The sequence below is a fragment of the Perognathus longimembris genome, chromosome 9 (assembly GCF_023159225.1).
Source record: "Perognathus longimembris pacificus isolate PPM17 chromosome 9, ASM2315922v1, whole genome shotgun sequence".
In the NCBI taxonomy this organism is placed as follows: Eukaryota; Metazoa; Chordata; class Mammalia; order Rodentia; family Heteromyidae; genus Perognathus; species Perognathus longimembris.
Window position 1 is genome coordinate 6,262,903 of NC_063169.1, and position 20,487 is coordinate 6,283,389.

A 20,487-nucleotide genomic window follows, 5' to 3' on the forward strand; every position below is an offset into this window, starting at 1 on the left:
ACCACTTTTTCATGTCTTTAATCATATATTAGCTTTGACTATTTCAGGAACTCACAGAAGTGAAATTATACCATGTATATTCTCTTGTCTGTCTTATTTTACTCAGTATTTTACTGTTTTATTTTTTAGATTTATCTGTGATGTATCATTGGTTTAATATATTTTGCAGCTGAGTAGAATCGCACTCATTGATAAATTGTTTAAATAGTAAACAATATTATAAACAATGAGCATTCATGTCTGGAATGACTATGAACTTCAGTATTCTGCTAAATACAAATAAGAAAAAATATTTCATATTTCCAGTCCTGCAGAAAAGTATTCAATTTCCCAGGACATAATATGATATTTTTAGGTTCTTCATACAAGTAATTTATCATGTTGAAAAGTTTTATTCTATTTAAAATTAACATACAGTTTAAAATATGGATGAGTGATGAATTGAACAAGAGCCATTTCTGCATATGCTGAGATCATATGGGTTTTATTTGTTAATCGAGTGAATTATATGTTTTGTGCATGTGGAAAGCATGCTGCAGTTCTGGGGTTACATTTGAATTGGTACTGGGTACTGTTCATCTTACATGTTGCTGGATTCCATTTCCTAATATTTACTAAAGATTTTCATTGTTACGTTCATGAGAGATATTGGTCTAATTTTGTTGTCTTTGACTTTATATTGTATTTGTCTAATTTTGAGACTAGGCTAACGCTGGTTCCCTAAAATGGTTTAGGAAAATGTCCCTATATTCTAAAGGGTTTGAGGAAAAATGTGACCTAGAGCTCTTTCTGACAAGGTTAGTAGCTGCAAATATAACTTATTTAGTTAAAAATAGCAACTCTGGCTTTCTAGGTCTTCCTGAGTCACTTTTATATTTAACATCTTTAAATAAACGTGGGTTTAAGTTATTGAGATTACTGATAATGAATTTTGGATTTATTACGTCCATAACAATTTTATCAATACATGTGTGTGTTGCTTTTACCTTGAACTTTCCTATTTTTCCCTTTACTATTCTCATTTAAAAAATCGTAACAGTAATAACAGTTTGATCCTGTCTGATAATTCTATTATATCTGCCACTACCTGTTCTATGACTATTCATTTTTCCTCAAGGCTACAGTTTATATATTCTTCGATGTTCCTATGTCCAGTAACTTCTGCAAGGCATTAATGAGGTATTGTTGAGTATCTGTTCGGACTGTGGTGTTTGTGCAGGCAGTTAATCAGCTGTGAATCAGAGAGATGCTTTCAAGGATTGCTTCATCTGCTTATATTTATACAACTACAAAGTCTTCTGACATTCAACATACCCAAACTTAATTGCATCTGTTCACAAACATCTTCCACAGTTACCTGAGTATCTTCAATCATATTAATTTTCACAGACTTTAGTTTTATATGTTTGTCCATTATTTTTTTCTCTTCTTCACGGTCTTCTTCAGAATCCTTTGAAATGTAACTCTTATTTACATTGCATTGAGCCCCAAATACAGTCTTTTATGTTCCAAGCCCTTTGCCCTATAACCTCCCTTCTTACTCAGACTCATCATCGATAAGCAAGTTACCGCCTCGCTGGACTTGATTGGTTATGGACATCTTGGAATAACTCTATCACTAATCCTATTATCACCTCTCTGAAGTTAAGAAAAACCATAAGAATTCATAAAGCTGCATTTTCTAAGCTTCCTTGTTTAGGTTTTGAGTATGCTGTCCGTTTCATTAACGTAAACTTCCCCCTGGAAAAAGCAGGCAGTGCTTCCATCGCGGGCTTCCACCAGCCACTGAATGTTCTGCTAGGATTTCACTTTTCTGGGTCCTAAGATTAGATTTTTGATTTACCTGTTGGTTTCCTAATGGCAAAGGTAGTAATTCCTTTGGTAACCTAATTCTACTGTGTGCATGGGGGGTGCTCTTGAAAGTTTAGCCTACAGGCTCTTTCCTCAACTACTATCAAAATTCCACAGCCAATCTTGCTGCTGAACATGGCTACACTGTGTTTCCTTAAACAGTGTTTTTCTTCTGTTCACAATTTAAAATGCTGATTAACAGTTTCCTTTCCTCTAATACTACTAACATTTTGAAGAGTTTTTTTTTAAAGGATTACACAAATTCATGTGACGCACTTAACACACATAAAACACCTATAAAAATCTATTTGTTGTTTGCTGAGTTACTAACCTTACTTTTCTAGTTGCTATATGGTAAAGGGATTTAGCCATCAGAACATGTGGGTTAAAATTTCTGCTTTAAGATTTACTATCCAAAACACTGTATAAGATGCTTCTATATGCTAAGATTAGATTTCCTTAAGTATAAACTGGGTAAAAACGTATAAGTATTTCACGATGTTACTGTGAAAATTTAAGGGGAATGTAGAAACAAAACTTATATTTTGTTCTTACTGTTAAACATATCATTGAATTCAGTTAAATTTATTTGTCACATTGCTTCCAGATGACTTTTCTCTCATTTTCTAATATGCTACCTGCCTAGGGAGTTGTAAAGCCATTCACGTAAGCATTGCTTCGGTGTGACCAATGGAATATCTGGCAAACCGTATAAGTAAAGACAACAAGGTGGTTTGATTTTGAAGATTATTTTCAGAAAATATCTTTCTGAAACCTTGATAGACATTAGTACTACTCAGATACACGACGGCAAACACTGGTAGTCTCAGCTGCACCTAAGGCAGAGCTAGGAGGACTGAAATCCAAAATGGGTCTAGGGCAGTGTGTGAGAGGCTGCATTAAAATGGAAAGAGCTATCAGTATGGCTTAAGTGCTAGAGCACATGACTAGATGCATCAAGTTCTTCAGTTCACATCCCAGTACTGCCAAACATTATGATCTTCGCATACACTAGAATTAAGACAATGACTAAAACATCAGCGGGGAAGGAAGAAATTGGAGCACAAAGAAAAAAAGAAAGCATATAATTACATTAACTAACATCAACTATAAATATAAATGAGAGCTACAGTTTTTAATTATGTGTACCTGATTGATGGCTTCAAGATCATCAGTAAAGCTGTTTATTTCTGATAGAAGTAGAGGTATGATAGATTTTCTGAACAAGCTGCAACTTCCTAGGGTGACCAGACTCCTAGAGATATAATGTTGTACCTGAAACTAAAGATAAAAAATTAGTAAGTTTCTACTCTCTAGCTAGTCAAGTCAAAGTGTATTTAATGGGCATTTTTCAAGTCTTCACTACAAATACACATACTGTATAAAGCATGAAGATGTCAATATAATTCCAGGTTAGTGTCAAGAAAAATTGTGAAATATGCAAGTAAATAACAATATAGACACTGAGGTTTTATATAGCAGTTGAACTTTGAAAAAAACGACAGTGATAAAAGTGAAGTTTTAGCTAAAATAGAGAAAGGTAATATAATAGTCCAGATGCAGAATAAATAGGAAGATAATGGAAAAAGACACTAAAACACTTACTAAATAGAAGAGAGGGCAGGTAGATATATGGATGGGTAGCTAGATATATCAATGGATACAAAATGGATGAGAAGTCTGAAGGCCCCTGGGAGAACTATGGGTATTCTGACTCTCAATGCCACTCTGGAAAGGGTTGGGCACAATCCTTATTTGCCACAAATCAACAGAGAGAAGTTTAACAGCAAGAAAAAATTTCTGACATTGTTCTTATGTAGAGACAATAAAAATGTCATTACATGAATTTACAATTATGTTAGTAGAGTAAGTTAATTTTACAATTAATACAGTAAGCTATAACTAACTGCAGTAAGGCCATTTGAACACTAATTAATCTAAGGCATGTAAAACTCATGGGTGAGATTTCATTCCTTTATCCTTTACGTTGTTAGGAGACAGCAGGCTTCAAGCAGAATTTCAAAGCACAGAAATGGTCATATACTTTGTTATGCTCTTAAAATCATACTGGGAAGACAGTACTTTCAAGAATAATTATTGTAATTTAAACTAGATGATGCCTCCTCTGTGTCCTTTAGGAGAAATACCTAATCATAGATATTTCTCAAATTGAGAATTTAATAGTATATATTAATTTTATTGTAATTTAAAGGCCAATTGATCATAATAAGGAAACTAACAGACTAAGCATTTAAGACAAATATCTATTATAAATCTGGACCTGCATTACTAGTATGCATGAGAATAATATTAATATTCTAAATCAACTTCATGGTGAAAATACAAGTTGTTACCATAAAATCACAGATATTTATTTATCATTATTTCTCAGCGATACAATTAAGATTCACATCTTTTATAACTGTGCAGCACCACTTACTAAATTTCCAATTTTTGCAAAATCATCATGTTTGTACCTCAAAAAAACTGTTCTAATCTAAGTTCTTCTTTTCTTAATATATATTTCTTTAAACAGCCATTTGAAGTGAAGCAGAAGGTCAAAGAAAAACAAGAAAGGCCTGAGCCTGGCAAGAAAGTGATGATGTAAAGATGGGGTAAGGTTTCCAGAGCCTAGTAATTCCAGACTGAGACCCGAGTCTTGCTACTTAGGAGCTTTTGTCTCAGCTCTTACATCTGTACAATAGCAAGGGTGACAGTAACCCTCATCGAACTCACACTGTGCAATTAGCACTGTAACTGCGAATTCTGTAAACAATATGGACTCTATAGTGTCTTAAATTGCAACTGACACTTGTTAGTTTGTAAGTGCTGTGCAGCATATTAAAGAAGCTGGCATGCAGGCCAGTCTTACTCATAATATTGTTAGGTTAGCATAGTATTGGAGTTGAAACTATGGAAGGACACAATAACCAGATCACTATTCTTATACCTTGGGAGACTGGAGACCTATAAATAATTTTCTTCAGAGTTTTCTGTAGTTTGGCATTTAGATATAGGTTGTGTTCTGCTGATCAGAAGTATTTCATTTGACCCCTTGATTTACAATTACATTAAGGGACAGAGAAGGAGACACCTGTTGTACATATTGGTACACACTATGGGTCTCACTCAATAGCTGGTTCAGAGACTAGTTGTTTGTACATATCACAAGTTGTAGCAGAAGTAACAGCTATCTTGGTAGAATTATAATAATTTGGGGAGCTAGCCCTGAAAACTGAGCCTATCCAAAGGGTAGTCTCTTTTGTCTCCATGATCTATCGAGATGCATAGGCCACAATGCCACTTCAAAGTTCTGAAATACGCAGGGAGGGGGTAATTCCTACCACATGCACAATTAATTTGCCCAAATGAACTGCACGGAAACTAGAAGGATCTTATAGGGGGGATGTGAATAAACTGGGGGTTGCAATTACCTAGTGATATTCCAGATGAAGTTGCTTTCCAGGAAGGAGAAGGATCAACATTGCCCCTGATATGTATTGTGAAGTTTGTTGGGGTTATTTTTTGTATTTTTCTTTTTAAATTAATTAATTGATTTTATTGTCATAGTAAAGTACAGAGGGGTTACAGTTTCATCTGTAATACAGTGAGTACATTTCTTATCCAACTTATTACCTCCTCCCTCATTTTCCCCCACCTCCCCTTCCCCATTTCCCTCTCCCCCTCATGTGGTGTACAGTTGGTTAACACCATAAGGTTTTGTAAATATTGCCGTTGCATTTGTTTGTCTTTTTATCCTTTGATTTGGGTGTTCCCTTTCCCTTTCCTTACTCCAATACACCTATATACAATATTCAGGTTATTAAAATAAGTTACAGTGGTATGAGGAGTAAAACCATGTGAAGGGGATACAGAAAAAGACAAAAAAAAGAAGGGCACGGTTTCACATGGCATGTTGAAAATAAACTTCAACAGTGATGTTTTTCTTTTTGGTACTGGGAATTGAACCCAGGACACTGCACTTGCTAGGCAAGTGCTTTGCCACTAACTTATATCCCAGCTTGTTCAAAAGCTTTAATCTGCAAGTCGTTAACTGTCAAAAAAAAAAAAAAGCAGACAAAATAGCCGGGTACCAGAAGTTCACATCTGTAGTCCTAGCTACTCAGGAGGCTGAGAAGACAGCCCAGGCAGGAGAGTCTCTGAGTCTCTTATCTCTAATAAACTACTCAAAAAAACCAGAAGTGGAGTTGTGGCTCAAGTGGTAGAGTACTCACCTTGAACAAAAGAAGCTCAGGGACAGTGGCCAGCCCAGGAGGACTGGCCAAAAAGGGGGAAAAAAGCAGACAAAATAAAAGTTTGCATACACCTAATAAACAGTACACTTTGTGGATATTTAAGGTAATATTCCATTTGGGTTACCATTGGATACATATATTGATTCCTATCCACTAGAAGACATCCTAAGTGAACTCAGACCTGGGACAGTGTGAAGGATGTGATTCCCACCTGCTAGAGGACGTCCTATGTGAACTCGGACCTGAGACAGTGTGAAGAATGTGATTCCCATCCGCTAGAAGACCTCCTATGTGACCTCGGACTGGGGCCAATGAGGGATTAACTTGCAGACTTTGTAATTTTGGAAATAACTGTTCAAATCATTAATTTCCCTAACAACCTGCACTGCAAGCAAGCTGATGAGCAAGGAAAAGAGAAAGCCAAAGGGACAGGTGGCACCAACTGCAAATGTGCTCCCCACTTTTGGAAGCATCTAGAATTTTGTCTTAAACAATTTATGTTATTGTTAATAAATATGCATGAATTGTATGAATCAAGACCAACAACCAAAAAACAACAAAACCTGTGCTTACAACAAGAAAATAGACAAATCCTAGGAGATTTGTCTCTGGGAAGCTAGAAAATTATCAAAACTCTTTCCACACAGTGCCACACATATACCTATAAACTTCCTTCAATAAGCAAACAGCCAGCAGTTATCAAACACAATTTTACATACACATTTCAGAAGTCACAATAGGCAAGCAGGAGACCGGAACATTCAGAGGCTTGTTAACCAGAAGTAACTCACACTTGAGCCAACCTGCTTGGGTGAGGGGGGCCTGCAACTCACAGGCCCAGAACTCAAGCAGGGCCTCTGTACTGAGGAACAAAAGTCGGCAGCAAAAAAGTGCAGCAAAGGGAAGGTAAAGGCTCCCAACCCAATGAATAACTCCTAAGAAACAATGTTCAAAGGCTTTCATACATTTGGGTATACTCTGGATACGTAAATATACTAAAAAAAAAAAAGATTTTATTTGTTTACTATGTAATTATGTTATTTTAGGATAAAAGCTTCTGTTAACATAATGATTTCACAACAGACATGAAGCCTTAAATATTTTCTACTATTTCCAAAATGTTACAGCAAAATATGTATTAGCCTATAATTTCGTATTCAGCAGAATTAGCTTTCAAGAACAAAGAGAAGGCATTTGTAATGTATGAAGAATTAGTTTAACAATAACAAAACTACACCGACATGGGAAACAGTAAGCCCCAGGAGTCCAGCCCTATGCTTTGAACAGGCCTGGTTTCCTTTACTTATCTATACTTAAAGAGTCTTAAGAGTTCTTTTGCATTGCACATCACTTTACATCAAAACAAGATGGTCCTGACATGACTACTTATCGGAGGGGTCAGGAAAACTATACAGGTACAACAATGAAAGGAAAGCCACACTGCGGAATAGCTTAGGACTGTTATGAGCTCAAAGTAAAAGGAAAATTCAAACAGCATATAGAAAAAATACACGAAGAAAAGGAGGAAAGCAGATACAGAAAAAATAGACGTTGTGAAAACGGAAATGTTCTTGAAGACAACAAATGGAAACGTAGGAATAACCAGTAAAAGATCAGAAAGATGAAATAGGAGGACTTCTTTCAGTTCCAAACAAAATCAACACACTAAAAGATACCAAAAATAAAAACACAGAAAAGCCCTTATTACTTCATATGATAGTAGCTGGGACTCTTTAAAAGAGGAAAGATATTGGCTAAATTTCACTTCTATAGCATCACTGAGCTCGAAGATATCCCTTGCCAGCTAGAGTTTTTCTGTTCTAATCTTTACAGAGGATTAGTTACTCATAATTTTAAAGTTACTAGGTACCACCATTGAGAAGGACAGGTTCAATCTAAGTTCTACTTTTCAAGAAAAAAATGTTGATCTTATTGCCATATTCTTTTCCCACAGGTTTATACGAAGAATAACATATGTATATAAATAGAACTGAAAATAATAGAATAAAAAAGGTTGATAGCATTAATATTTAGGAAAATAAAAACAACAGCACTAGACACACAAAACCATTATCATTTAACAAAAAGCATGGTGAATTACAGTTTCACTTAATGATATGACTGGTCTTGGCAGATATATGTTCTAATAGATACAACACTGAACAAAGCAAGTTACTAGAAAATGCATATATTCTCATTTACAGAAAGTTAAAAGAAAGAAAAACTAAACTATAATCTTTAAAGACAAAGGTGATATAATTTTTCTGGCACCACTGTGGATTGAACTTATGTCCCTGCACTTGAAAAGTAGGTGCTCTATAACCTGAGCCACATCTCTGGTCCTACATAAACATTTTTTAATTGGGTTTAAGTTAGTACATATATTTTACAGTAGACATTTTAACTTTCACAATGATAAAAATTATCATTCTACTCTACATAGCTTACAGAGTCTATGAACTATAACAATAAAATCATTTCCTCTGTATCAGATGACATGTACTTTCCTTTTGTTTAGTAACATCTATTCCCTCCTTCAGTCATTCCTTCCTTCCCATTCCCACCCATGAGTTGCTTAGTTCCCTTTCATCAGTGTCCAATGCAGCCGACAGTCCCCTCTGCTATATTATTATTGTTATTATTATTATTTTCACACTTTCCATTCATTCTGTGTCCTCTTTTCTTTTTACTGTATTTTGGTATCTTGAGACCTGTTTACTTTGTTCTATCTCTTTGCATTTTAATTCTAACACCCTCATATCAGGGAGACCATAAGTGGTTTGTCTCTGTGTTCTTGGCTTGTCTCACAGTGTGTTTTGTTCTAGTTCCATCCATTTTGCAGCAAATGCCATTATTTTATCCTTTCTAATGTCAGTGTAAACTTCCATTGTATATAGGAACCACATTTTTTTTAATCCACTTACCTGTAGTGGGGAATCTGGGTTGTGTCCATATCCTGGCTATTGTGAACCACTGCATCAATGAACATGGAGGTGCAGGGGTCCTTGTCATATCCTGGATCCTGCTGTTCAGGACAGATGCGTAGGAGTGGTATGGCTGGGTCGTAGGGTATGCCTATGTCTGTTTTTTTGAGGTACCTCCAGACTGCTTCCCAGAGTGATTGTACTAGTTTACATTCCCATCAGCAGTGCAGTAGGGCTCCTCTTTCTCCACACCCCCACCAGCATTTGTTGTTGCCTGAATTCAGAATATAGGCCATTCTGACTGGGTAAGGTGGTATCTCAAGGTTGTTTTTATTTGCATTTCCTTTATGGCCAGGGTTGATGAGCAATTCCTCATGTGTTTCCTTGCCATTTTTATTTCTTTTTCTGAAAAGTGTTTGTTTAACTTCTTTGCCCATTTAGTAATTGGTTTATTAGGTTTGGAGGGGGTTAGTTTCTTGAGCTCTCTGTATATGATGGATATCAGGCCTTTATCTGTTGCCTTGCTGGTAAGTATCTTTTCCCAATTGCTTGGCTGTCTTTCTAGTTTAGTAGCAATGTCTTTAGCTGTGCAGAAACTTTTTGTTTTAATATAGTTCCGTTTATCAAGTCTCTCTCCAATCTGTTGTGCCCATGGGACTCTTTTTAGGAAGTTCCTGCCTATGCCTATACGTTCTAGTGTCTCTCCTACTCTGTCCTGCAGTACTTTCAGATTTTCAGGTCTGACATTGAGGTCTTTAATCCATTTTGAGTTGCTCTTCATGCTTGGTGACAAGCTGGGGTCCACTTTTAGTTTTCTGCATGTGGCTGCCCAATTCTCCCAGCGCCAGTAATTGAAGAGGCTATGTTTTTTTCCACTGTATGTCAATGGCTATATAAATATTTTTTTAACATTAAAGTAAAAAAATAGTGTTTATCTTTATATAGAAAGAGGTGGCATGAAGATTTGTGCTGGATATGTTTATCTCTTGACCTGGGGGTGGCTAATTACAGGTATGTTCATTTTCCATTCGCGTGTGTGTATATGTGTGTGTGTGTGTGTGTGTGTGTGTGTGTGTAACAGAGAGACAGAGAGAGAGACAGAGACAAAGAGAGAGAGAAAAACACAAACATTTTCTGGAAAACTGTTACATTTTGTCATAGAAAGAGGACATAACAGAATGAGACCAGGAATGAGAGGGTTGGTTAAAAATATGTAAGTGTAACCTTTCTGTACATCCCTTGTCAATAAAATTAAATTAATAAAAAATAAATAAAACCTGGAAGTAGAAAAAATAGATGCTTACCAGAGGATCCATGTCTTATCCATGTGTGTTCTGTCTGTAATGGGTATTCCTTGATGAGATAATATTTTAAATAGTACATAAAAATAGAAATCCTGTCTAAGAGTGGAATAAAGTAGTAAACTACGGAAAAGACATAACACCCAGGAGACAGAACAGATTTGAAGTTTAGGTACTTACTCTGTGACATGTAGCTAACCAATTCTGCCCTTGTTTGATTGCAGGACCTTAAAGACATCTTGTCACCTCATCTTGGACACTCCATTGTCCCTCCCCCCCCCCCCCAGAGCCATGTAGAAATAGGGAGAGTGCTTAGGTTTAGCTCAAGATTCTGCAGTTTCCAAGAATCCACCCAATCCCTGGTTTTTCTACAAATTAGAATGTAAATGAAATTAGAAATGAATCATAAATGAAATGAATTAGAACATAAATGATTACAGGAAGAGAAAGTGATTCTTGCTTGTCTCAAGTGTCATAAACTTCTTTGAAGTATCACAGAAGAAGCAAAGTCAGAGTCTGGAGTCAGAGGTTGGCACTCCGCAGGAGAAGCAGCAGAAGAGCTGAAGGGCCTGGGGAAGCTGGGTCAGGAGGGTGGCAGAGAAATGCCTAGAGGTGATCTCCTCCACACTCCCAGGACGTTATTTGATTTTGTTTCACCCCATCTGGGTCGTAACTTTCCTTTGGTCTGTGGCTTGATTTCTATTGAGCTGAGGCAGATTTATTGTCCACCAGAGGCCAAAACTAATTTCGGAATGTGCCCTTACTGCATATAGTCCATGCACCAAGTCGAATGGGGCATCTCCCTAATACATTTTATGTCACTTCCGTTGAACACTTGAAGTATGGGGCTAATATTTTATGACCAAGATGTTTTTATTAACACAAAAGGGTTACTGCTTCTTTTCTTATTGACATTACAAACTAAGCAGTTCTTTTATGTAATTCTGAGTGGATACTTTTTTTTAAACTCTTGATTTCTACTCATTCTAGAGTAACAACAGATCACTTTTGCCTTGTTCTTAACATTTCTGTAAGCTTTCCAGATTCACCTCAGTAACTTGGGCTTTATTGTTTCTTCCTCATCCCTACAGTGCAATACTTATTGTTATTTTTCCTTCTATAGTTTTGTAGCTATAAATACAATAAAGTACTACCTTCTCTAGATGTTTCCACCAGTTTCTTATTCTTTCTTATATGGATATAAATTTATAATTATTAAGACTACATATTTCAAATATTGTTGGCCATTCTTAAACTTTCAACATATCATTTTATCATTACCATTTAAACTTTTCATTTCAGTATTGTTGAACAACATTTCATCTGAGTCACTAAATCAAAACTTTAGAACATATAAGACCCCCAAGTGGACTGTCATTATAGGTTATAGGATCTGCCTTTAAGAAAATCTTTAACTGTGAGACTCTTATCCAATTCCCCACCATAAAACTGTAAGTGAAGCTGTAGCTCAACTGACAGAGCAGTAGCCTTGAGAAAAAGACGCTCAGGGACAGTGCCTAGGCCTTGAGTTTAAGTCCCAGAAACAGCATGCGTACACACACGTACACACACACACACATACACACACACACACACACACACACACACACACCAAACAAGCAACAAAAAGTAAACCCATAATCCTGACAACTATGAATTCAATGATAAGCACTGTAACTCTTGATACTCGTTTGGAACAATGGTTCAATTTCAACTTGTCCTGATGGAAGTCTTTGAAGGCATTTTAAAACCATATTACTCACCCAGGAAAATCCCCCTCACCCTTTTCCACAAAAAATTCAGACTTTAGTTGGCATCCAATTATACTAAAAAATCTAAAATCATCTCTGGCATTCCATGCAGACCCCAAAGTGTCACTGAAGTACTGTGCAATAGTACAGATGTACAAAAGAATGCACTGCAGTTATATCCTTGCAATGGATCAGTTCATTAAAATGCAAAGGTTTTTAGAAAGATAGCTAAATAATTGTGGGTCCTTGGTTGCCTGCCTTCTTAGCAGACTCTCTTCCTTTCCTCTAAGCACAGTGAGACACTGGATTTGCCAGCATCCTTTGTGATTAGGGATGATGTGTCACTGACTTTTAGAAAATATGTGAGGATATTCTACACACCACTGCCAGAGCTCATTATATACTCCCCAATGATTCTGCAAATTGTTCCCCCTACCAGTAGACGACTCCAGAAACTTAGAGGACTTTGGAGCCACATCAGAAAACAGTCTAGAGTCTCAAAAGAACAGCTGCTCAGAAACGCCTGATTAGAGGTATACATAGGAATAATGCTACATAGCACTCAACCACTCAGATTTAGGTTCTCATAGCTGTAACTGACGCTGGATAATAAGAATCATATTTTTCTTCTACTGATTTAAAGAAGCAAAATCTAATAGGTGTATTTTCATTGTTTTTACTAAATATTGAATTCTAATTTAATTTCCTCTAGTTTATTGAAGTATAATTTACAAACTAATAACTATATTTAAAGTGTATGCAATGTTTTCACATAAAAGTACACTGTGAAGTGTCCCAACACAATATGTTTATCATCTCAAGTTAACCATTTGTTTGTGTGTGTGTGTGTATACAATGTAAACACTAGCCATGAGTTGATATGTTTCTGTCTTAATCTTCTTTAGCTTTTTATACCTTTCCACTTAAAACACAGACCACAAAACAAGTGAAAACTTAAGAATCCTGTAGGTGTCCAAAGATGTGACTGTAGATTACAACTGGCATCATATTGGAAGACTGGGCTAGTCTAAGCCTATGTTTGAACAGTTCTCAATGTTTAGTGGCTCCACAAAGTCAATAGTTGAAGAAACAAATTAATCCAATGAAAGCTTTTAGGCTCTAACAGAACAATGCACAAGATTTGTAGCCAACTAAAAGCACATTTTTAACAAAGATGGATTAGACAAAGATTTCTGATATCAATTGTTATTTTCCAAAGAACATAAATGGACATGTTAACTTCTTTCTCTGTCCTAAAATACTTAATAAACTAAGAAAGGAGATAAGGAAGGAAATACTAAAAAGATAGCCAGTGACTACCACTTAGTTTTCCTTTATTCTTTCCATGCATCTCTACTTGGGCAAACTTTGTATGTGAGTCTTTCACAGTTTCTTAAGCAAATACATTAAATGTGATCTAATTCATTCCACAAATTTCCTTTACTCATCGGTGCATGGAACTGTGGTTTAAAATTTATGGCCACATATTATCTGATACTCCTTTCATGTATTGGCAAACTTGACACCTCTTTTCTCTAGAGGCCTTATGGGAATGTCTCTCAATCAACAGAACACAGTAGGCTGATGTTATGCAAATTCCAAGTACTCCTTGCCCACTAGAACACTGGCTTTTGAAAACTTCAGTTGTCACTCAGGTAATTTGATGAAACAGGGACCGCCAGGCTCTGAACAAGCCAAATGAGGTCATGTTTAGAACTCATTTGGTGATACTTGATACTGCCCAGAGAAAGAGCCCCTAGTGTTACTCGGGAGTCCATTCTTCCACTGTTCTAGCTGCCTCTGTTCTAAATCCTCATCACTAACCAAGAGCAACTTCACAGACTTGAAACCAGAACTATCCAGCTAAGACCCTCCCAAATGTTTTACCCACAGGAACTGGGAGAAGTACTAAGATGAAGACTGTTATTTTAAGCCAACAAAGTTTGGAAGTGATTTGTTATAGAGCAACTGTAAGGGGGAATCTGTAAGGGGAACATATTCTCAGCCAAATGTCAGGTATAAGTCTGCTGGGAATCTCTGGTTTTGATACTTATCTTTATGAAACACATAGTTTTAGGTGTCTAAAAATTCCATAACTTTTACAAAGAACAAGCTGGTTTTAAAAATACCTTCCCTGCCAAGGAAAACTAGGCATATCTTACCATGAAAACTAAAAACAAAGAAAGTGCTCCCCAATCACCAGCGATGTCATTTCCTTTGTTGCCACATTCATGCTACTGTGTAAGAGGCGTGGTGAGAACACGACCTTCCACAGCAGCCCAAGAATCTGGGAGAGGAACACTGAAGTCTATTTTCAAATTTCTTTCAAATAAAGCTAATATTTCAAGTGGCTTAACGCAGGACTAAATTCTGGTCCTCTTCCTAATCTATATGGGTAAATTCAATCAACTTTTTAGAAGATCTAGTTACATTCCATCTGCTACAGATTAAATTCATAGGACAGCTTCATTTTTATGATGACCTATTTTGACAAGTAAGTAGCCCAAAAAGCAAAGAAAGTCAGGGCTTATTGTAGTATAAGGAATCCATTAGGATTAACTATGCTATAATTAAAGTTTTGAATTGATTAGACACTATTTAGAATACAAGTAGATTATCACTCACTCAGGAGGAAGACAGCTGATTCAAGAAGACAGGTACATTTTATAGTAAATTCCTCATGAAGGCTGCAAAAAGAGATTTTCTTAAAGTTAAATGTCCAACAGATATTGAATATGCAACAACTTCTCATGGAGGCATGGGTGCAGGTTTGGAAAGATTTCAAAGACAAAAATCTAAACTATTTCAGAGAAAAAAACATTAATTCTGCTCCATAAGCTTTGTATTATTCTCACCCATGCAACTGAGGTAAGGTGATTGTGACAGAGGAGGCAGGATTGTTTCAAGATTCAAGTCATGTCTTAATTTTTCAGAGTGTTAGTTTTTCTGCTTAGTCCATAGATGGCAAAGGGATGCATGTTTCCCCGTCACTAGTCAGCATCTTACTTGTTAGGGTCTCATACTTAACCAAGTCAAAAAACGTCACGTGTTGGAAGTAAGCATTCAACAATGAGAAGAGTCTAATATCGTTCAAAAACAAGGCTGAGAGCCAATGTTTAACAAATAAACAAAAATCAGTTAAGCTAAACATTCCTCTGAATCTCTATTTGTAGCCAAATATCACCTTAGCTCACTTGCAAGCACTACACATGACCTGTATTAGCTAATCCGCCTTTAGAAATGCTGTCACTGAATGATAACTTAATGTATGTCTTACACTGAACAGGATGCAGTAAAACACATGAACACACAAAGACTATTACTACTGCCAACAAGTCAGACGCAGAAATGCCCTTCTGGAAGAGACTTGTCTACAATATTAACATACTCTAATATTGAACTTCTAAGAATCATTCACCAATATCAAACCCAAAAGGAAAGGCAATTGTTCAGTAGCAAAATAAAAGCAAAGAAAACTAGAAGCCATGCAAGTTTTACCTATAATTTCATAGAAAATGGGTGGATCATAATGTAAGAACATTTCCACACACATATCTAAAATTCATGACTTCATGTACTTTAAGAATTTAACTGCCTGAAAAACATATTAGAAGTCAAATATATACATCAAACACAGTGTGAATGTCCAACTTAGAAAAAATTAAAATAAAACAAAATCAGGTAACTATCATATGTCTTTATCTAAATACTATTTTATTTTAGAAACACAGAATAGACATTCTTGTCAAATGTAACACTGCATTATCTATCAAAATGTTAAAATATATTAAGATTTACTTCTCAGGTAGTTTATTTCAACTGTTCTTTTATGGAGTAATTTGAAATTACATCATTACCTGTAGAAGCTATAAAACTTACAATAAATAAGTTTTTATGAACAAATAATATGAAAGCACACTTTATAGATTTCATTATGCTATAAAGCATTGTAAGCTTTCTAGACTAATCATTTTAATCTCAAACCAACTTCTGTAGTGATGCTTACTCTCTCTCTTTACAAGACTAGAAAACTGAAATTCAGAAAGGCGAAGGCCTTTCCCGTGGTTACACTGCAGATAAATGGTGAAGCACAAATTCAAATTCAGACCACCAGATAAACTGATACTGGACCTTATGTGTAGGCTTAAACCAATTTGTTTACCAGTACTTAAGACACATCTGTAAACAATAGAATCATGTGTCTGATGTCTATTTTCACAGTCTTAATCAATTCTTAAAAGAAAATTAGAATAGAGCTAAGTTGTAATTAAATACTCTTGAATATCCAATCATGCAATCCATTTCAAGCAGTTCTGATTTTAAGTAGATAGGTTTACTTTTCATTCTCTTCTTGCTCACAGCAAGAGACCTAATCAAGAAGATATATTCCTAAGTATTAAGTTAAAAACAGATCACAGACCCTTGCAACAGAATGGATACTGATGCTTATATAGTTGAAAACATGCAACTTATTTCAGGACACTTTCTACATATGTTGTAAATTAGTTATGTATTAATTTTGATGAAGAATTCTAGGTGTTCATGACATAGGGCTACCGTGTAATAGAAAAACTCTAACCAAATATTAACAAGACCTCTACAGTCTGAGCTTTAATTACTATCCATGTGGAAATGATAGCCTGGAGCTTCAGCATTAATCTAAGATTAATATTGATGTTTCAACAAATGCTGGTGACATTTATTTACTGAATAATTTCTTTTGCCTTTTATTTTCTGGCACCAGGAAGATGAACTTTTCATCTCTTGTAGCGTTCATAAACAGTTTATATGTGCGATCATAATCTTAAAAATGCCTTGGTGTCTTGGGGAAATTTTCAGGGATCTGGTAAGTCTTAGGATCCTGATGTTTATCTTACTTCCTAATTTTCCACATTTAGTGAGTAAAACTGTGGGTCTCCTCTACATTATCTGTTATTTTCTTTTCTGGCCTAGTGACCAATGTCTGATTTCAGGAAAATGGAACAAATTGCTCATCTCCCTTTGTTTCTAGAACATTTACCATCCTGAGACCACAGCCAGGCTCACAGAGGCCCCAACAGGTGGCCAGGAAAAAGATGTGGAGATACATTCAAGTGTTAACTATAGATTTTTGCTGTTTGGCACCAGAAAATGCTGAACCATCTGCCAGATTACACCTTTACACTCATTAGAACTATCTTGTCATGTCCCTTCTCACCTGGGCAGATTGGGTGGACACTAATGAGATTCAACATCTGATAGTCGGCAACATATACAAGCCAGACTTGCTCAGCATGCATTGATTTAGTTCCCTTTAACTTGCATTCATTTAGTTATGCCCATCAACCAGGCCTCCTACTTGGCAGGTCTCCTATTTTCAGTGTTGCCAACTTCACATGCCATTAGGGAATGTTTTTTTTCTCTTTCTTGTTATACATATTTTAACAAAAAAGTTGAAACTCTCACTGGGTTACTCAGAGCCGTAGGACTCAGCAAATTAAATATAAGATGTAATTGGTTTGAATTTCAAATAAACAATGAATAATTTTTATAGCATCAGCTCATCCCACTGTATTTCATTTGGTAAGTCTATATGCAATTTATGGCTATCTGAATTTGGTAAATGTTCTTTGGGCCCTCCCAAACATTAACCAGGTAGGAAAGAACTGTGGAGGACATAGTAAAAGAAGAAGTACTCTGGGCTGATTCCATAATCTATATACAGTGAGGATAATAGTACTTCCCCTGTCAAACACTAGGGTTAAGAATTAACTAAGTGGATAAAAGTGAAGGAATTCTAAAATCTAAGCATGAGTCATCAATAGGAGACATCAGTAATCCGATTTTTAATATAAAGTTGACATCCTACCTTTTTACACAGAAAGAAATCACAATCTGTGTATTCAAAAATAAGACAACTTCATTTTAGTCTGTTTCTATTCAAACCAATCCAATTTAATTTGAAAAGACAAAATGACCGGACCTTGTTAAACTAAGTTAAACCGCAGTCTTGTGTTCACCATACTTTTATTATACTCATTAGTAAACTACACTCATGTGTCATTAGTAAACCTACTTTACACATTTTTAAATGACTTCCAAAAGCACCTAGCACAATCTAGATGTACAGTAATCATGTCAAGTAACTAAAGTCATGTGTATTCCCATATTAGTTATCTTCTGTCAGAGACACTGTGATATGACAGAGGATTCTCGTGCAATAGAGCAAGCGTCACTTAGCTGAAAGGTGAGCTGTCGGCTGGTGCCTTTCAGATCCCAGATCCTTCAAACGCTGCCTCGGCTGCAAAGAACTGCCATATCTAAAGTCAGGCTCCCTCTCCTCCCTGGGGCTGGAGTTACAAATCCTGGTGTAAATAATGACCTGGATTTCTTGGTCCAGTGTGAGATGGCTCTGAGACTCCAGCTCCAGTGCTTCCCCAGGGGACAGAAAAGCTTCTTAGAAAAGGTGTCTCAATTTGATGCCATTGTCTAAAATCAGAAATGCCATTGCTGCTCTTTAATCTATCACTTCACTCTGGCCAGTGGTCTTTTAAAATCATTGCCAAATGATATTATTCTATTTCCTTGGCTTTCTATTCTAGACAAAAGTTCAAAACATGATCTAAAAGTATTCTGAAGAATTAGTACCCTGGATATTGTATATACGTGTATTGGAACTAGGGAAGGGAAAGGGAATACCAAAACCGAGAGACAAAGCATAAAAAGACAAACCAATGCAACAGCAATACTTACAGGCTATATGATGTAAAGCAACTGTACAACCCATGAGGGTGAATGGGGAGGAGGAAGTGGGGGAAAAATGAGGGAGGGGGTAACAAGTTGGATAAGAAATGTACTCACTACCTTACATATGAAACTGTAACTCCTCTGTACTTCACTTTAACAATAAAGAAATGAGAAAAAAAGAATTAGCATATTACTATTTACTTTCCATATTCAATTACATTTATAATGCTAAAAACTGGGATCATTCTGAGAGTGAAACAAAATGGTATTAACAATCCAGTAGATGTAACAACTAGAACTAGCCCAGAAAAATCATAATTATGTGTTCATTTTACAACTTTCTGAAGTTATCAGATGCCTTTAAATAGTTAAAATGTTTTAGGGTGACAGTTACTATATTGATACCTCAAAATGATACAACTTCATACTAAAAGTTATCAACAACTTTATGTGCTTGGAATTCATAAAGATATCTCACAAAACTATTATGCTTAGTTAATCCAGTGCTTTAAAATCTTTGGCATTTGTTGCAATTATCTCTACGATATTGTCAAAATATATGGATGACCAAGTTCAAAAATCAGAATTTCTAGGGGAATATGTATTTTAGAAAACTACCCAGGGTAGAAATGCTACATTATTCTTTAACAAGCACTATTCAGCCATGTTTGAAGTCTAAACTTCAAACAAGTAATAACTAATAATGATAACTAGGTGTTCATTGTGTACCTCTATCTACAGCAAAAGTATTGGCATGCTCAGTACTGTTGTTTATCCTTAGACTGGTTCTTAGTTTTACTTTGAATCCTCTACCAATGTTAGCATTTCCATTAAAGAGCAAGGACAGATAAAACATAATTGGAAATAGTTATTCAGCATTACTCTCACATTGTTTAAAATGTCCATATATAAAAGCGACAAAATAAATGTCACAGGTAAAAACACACAAACTAAGGTTTGACTATCTGGCTAGAATGACTAGGGAGCGGATGGTCTTTATTCAGGCTTGTATTATCTCTCACTTAAAGTATGAATTTATTTCTAAACTCACTATAACATGTCATAATGAGTAAATTCATTCCTTCATTTTTAAAATTAGTTTATGAAAGACATTTACTATCAAGAAAGTGGGACTTGAAAAGAAAGCAAAAAAACAAAGTAGTATCCTCAGCTTGCTGCTAGAGTTAACTGTTCACAAGTCATAAGTTAGAATAGGCCATTCCTGGGGTGGGGAGTGAATAGCAATATCTCCGCTGAGTGTGGTTCACAACACTTTTTCTAGAAAAGGCCACAGATCTCTGATGCAAGTGTTAACTCAACCACTGTAGTGCAAAGGCAGTCATGGAGAACACAGACAAACAAAAGTGGATGTATTGTAATAAATTCTGATCTTAAAAACCTGGTTGCAGGCTGGAATTGACACAATAGCATAATATGTCAACATCTGTTAGAACTGGGGTTCTGTTAATTACTAAGTTTAAAACTACTAATCAAATGGGCTGGGGATATGGCCTAGTGGCAAGAGTGCTCGGCTCATATGCATGAAGCCCTGGGTTCGATTCCTCAGCACCACATATACAGAAAATGGCGCTGTGGTTCAAGTGGCAGAGTGCTAGCCTTGAGCAAAAAGAAGCCAGGGACAGTGCTCAGGCCCTGAGTCCAAGGCCCAGGACTGGCA

The 20,487-nt window shown here is 36.0% G+C and overlaps 1 protein-coding gene across 1 annotated transcript in view; it reads right to left on the reverse strand.

Annotated features, from left to right (window-relative positions):
- Window positions 1-2,862: 2,862 nt before the first annotated feature.
- Window positions 2,863-20,487, reverse strand: part of LOC125357036 (meiosis-specific protein MEI4-like) — a 91,900-nt gene continuing 74,275 nt past the window's right edge. Inside the window, exon 4 of the mRNA XM_048353656.1 lies at window positions 2,863-3,132. Within this exon, the coding sequence (XP_048209613.1) occupies window positions 2,959-3,132 (174 nt within the window). The 3' untranslated portion in view covers window positions 2,863-2,958. The remainder of the gene's footprint in view (window positions 3,133-20,487) is intronic.